The 3,358-nt window shown below is 36.9% G+C and overlaps 1 protein-coding gene across 1 annotated transcript; it reads right to left on the bottom strand.

Moving 5' to 3' along the window:
* Positions 1 to 626: 626 nt before the first annotated feature.
* On the bottom strand, positions 627 to 3,003 carry LOC131162680 (uncharacterized). Its single transcript, XM_058119283.1, has 6 exons — positions 2,873 to 3,003; positions 2,340 to 2,710; positions 2,131 to 2,282; positions 1,403 to 1,462; positions 1,283 to 1,301; positions 627 to 751 (listed from the first exon to the last, which is right to left on the bottom strand). Exons 1-6 carry the CDS (start codon positions 3,001 to 3,003, stop codon positions 627 to 629), a joined length of 858 nt encoding a protein of 285 aa, XP_057975266.1.
* Between the last annotated feature and the right edge of the window lie 355 nt (positions 3,004 to 3,358).

Here is a 3,358-nt window from a genome sequence, read left to right as displayed (position 1 = left end):
CCAAATAAAAACCTAGCCATTTTAGCTTCTCGGTCTTCCTCTACATTAGCGTGGATCATAGCAATCTCCATCTCCTTGTAGTAATCTTCTACGCTCCGGCTTCCCTGCCTAAGACCTTGTAGCTTTTTGTACAACTCCTAGTAGTAGTAACTTGGAACGAACTGCTTTCTCATCACTGTTTTCATCTCCTCCCATATTTGTATTGGTCGTTCTCTATTCCACCTCCTATTTATAACAAAATGATCCCACTAAGTAATAGCATAGTCAGAAAATTCAATCACAGCTAATTTTACTTTTTTTGTTTCAGAATAGTTGTGGCAGTCAAATACGAAATCCATTATCTTCTCCCACACAAAGTATATGTCAGGGTCAGATCTACCTTGAAATGACGGAATCTTCATCTTTATACTACCCAAGTTGTTATCTTCCCAGTTCCTAGCTTCTCTAAACTGCACTCCATGTCTCCTATTACTAACAATAGAATCCCGCTCATGTTCTTTATCAAAACCAACCCCGTAAGGCTCTTCATCTTTAACCCTCACTCCCCTCAATTGAACTCTTTCCCTTCTACACGCATTAGGGGCGTTTTGTGGCTGCTTCTTATGTGTATTCTCCATTTGATCTATCTATTCGTGAACCCGCTCTAGTTCCAACCTCATCTCACTCATCATGGCCTCCACAAACCCTTTTGGATCAGCCAGTTCCGTAGCATCTTCGGTAGTGCTCTTAGAATTGTTATGAGACATGATTGCTGCAGGGCAAGTTAGAAAGGAAAAAAAAAAACAAGGACCTCACAATTCTCTCTCTTACGTGTTTACACTCAAGAAGGTGAATCACTCTACACTCGTGTTTCACTCAAAAAATACATGGATTTTAACCCTCTAATGTTCTCACCACTCATGCCTTTTTCCACTCGATAATTCTCTTCAAATTCTTTTGAAACTAAACAATACTTCAAAATTTCTAGTAACGATTCACCAAGAACTCATCAAGGAATTTCAGATGGCAGGAATACAAGTAACACGGTTGAATGAAAAAAAACAATTTCTCTTTTTATTTTTTTATTTTATGATCCTTCTTCTTCTTCTTCTTCTTTTTTTATGATCAGCAACTGGCTTTTGACAATAAAAAAATAATATTTCGAAATAAACTAGAACAAAAAAAGTATGAGCGGAATGGGATAAAGGAAAATTCAGCTAAATTAGGGTATGTGAACCGAATTTGGAAACTACAAGAACACATAATAAAGAAATAAAAGAAAGGTTTTAAGGGATAGGCAAACCTGAACTAGAACTTTTGCTCTGATACCAAATGATGCGAATTCTTGCCAAACTAGCAAGATCCGACAACAACAAAAAAAAGGAACCCAAGATCATTCTACGTTCAGAATTGAATGATAGACCTCGACTCGTTTTTTACGGCAAACAAGAACTGATGCAAATTCCCACCAAAATAACGAGATCTGACAACAACAAAAAAAAAGGAACCCAAGATTGTTCTACGTTCATAATTGAATGATAAACCTCGATACGTTGTTTAAGACAAACAAGACCCTTGGTATATACGACCTCAACGTGGTGGAAAACTATTTGATAAGTCGTTGGTGAGCGCCATAGGAAATCCCGATAAGTTCGAGTAGTTCTTCAAAGAACCACAGAGAAAATACTCTCACAATTTACTAAACTAATTCTTTTGTTCTTAGAATTAAAAATGCTTTTATAGGCATAGCCTAGGAGACAAAGCATTAAACACTTCAAACCACTCTCAACAACTTACTAAAACTTCTTGCAAGATTAAAAATTAGGCTCAACAACTCTCAACAACTTACTAAGACTTCTTGCAAGATTACAAGTTAAATATAACACAAAAGTCAAAGGTAGGCTCAACAACTCAACAACTTACTAAGACCATGCAAGAAAACAAGTTGTCTTGCACGATTAAAAATATAACACAAAAGTCAAAGAGTCAAATCCCATATTTGAATAGCACACCACTATTACAACATTTAAACATGTCAATTTAAGCTTGGCATTGACCAGATTCTTCTAGAGCTTCAATCATGTTGATAAATCTTTGTTGCTCACATGGGTCATGCTCAATGGGCCTCCATGAATTTTCTTGAGTCCATGCCTCTTGAATCAGTCTGTTGAGTGCAGCTTTAAATTTCCTTGCTTGTGCTCTCGTAACTAGCCCAATTGGCACTTGGACAAGTTCCTTTGAATTTGTGTTATGATTTGCTTCATTCCCCTCATCTTGAAAAGGAATTGCCCTCAAATCATCACCTACATCAAAATAACACAAATTAGTAACATTAGAAGTGGCACTTACATTGTACTCACCTGGTAAATCTAGCTTGTAAGCGTTGTCATTGATGTGCTCTAGGATTTGGAAAGGTCCATCTCCTCTTGGAAGCAATTTGGAATGTCTTTGCACTAGAAATCTCTCTTTTCTCATATGCAACCAAACCCAATCTCCGGGTTCAAAAAGATGCTTGTGACGCCCCTTGTTGGCTTGTTTTGCATACTGCTCCGTTTGTTGCTCAATGTTGAGTCGTGCTTTCTCATGAATCTGCTTGACAAAGTCAGCTTTCTTTTTGCCATCTGAATTAACATGCTTAGTCAAAGGTAAAAAAGATAAATCCAACGGAGTTAAAGGATTAAATCCATACACAATTTCAAATGGTGAAAATTTAGTAGCAGAATGAACAGATCTGTTATATGAAAACTCAACATGTGGTAAACATTCTTCCCATGTTTTGATATTCTTTTTAATGATTTGCTCTCAATAAAGTAGACAAAGTCATGTTTACTACTTCAGTTTGACCATCAGTTTATGGATGACAAGTTGTAGAAAACAATAGCTTAGTACCTACCTTACACCACAAAGTCTTCCAAAATAGCTCAAGAACTTAGCATCTCTATTCGAAACAATTGTTCTAGGCATGCCATGTAATTGCACAATCTCTCTAAAGAACAAATCAGCAACATGCGAGGCATCATCCATTTTGTGACATGGAATAAAGTATGACATCTTAGAAAATTTATCCACAACCACAAAAATCAAATCTCTCCCACGTTTAGTCCTAGGCAATCCTAACACAAAGTCCATGGAAATATCAATCCAAGGCTCACTAGGAATTGGTAAAGGGGTATACAAACCGTTGGACCTTACTCTGGATTTGGCTTGCCTACATGTGACACATTTACCACAAATTCTCTCAACATCTCTTATCATGTGAGGCCAATAGAAGTGTTCCTGAAAAATAGCTAAAGTCTTTGCAAATCCAAAATGTCCCACTAATCCCCCACCATGAGATTCTTGAACTAACAACTCCTTCAAGGAACAATTTGGTATGTAT

The sequence above is a fragment of the Malania oleifera genome, chromosome 8 (assembly GCF_029873635.1).
Source record: "Malania oleifera isolate guangnan ecotype guangnan chromosome 8, ASM2987363v1, whole genome shotgun sequence".
Taxonomy (NCBI): Eukaryota; Viridiplantae; Streptophyta; class Magnoliopsida; order Santalales; family Ximeniaceae; genus Malania; species Malania oleifera.
The sequence above is the reverse complement of the archived record's forward strand: the minus strand, read 5'-3'. Positions and strand labels throughout refer to the sequence as shown.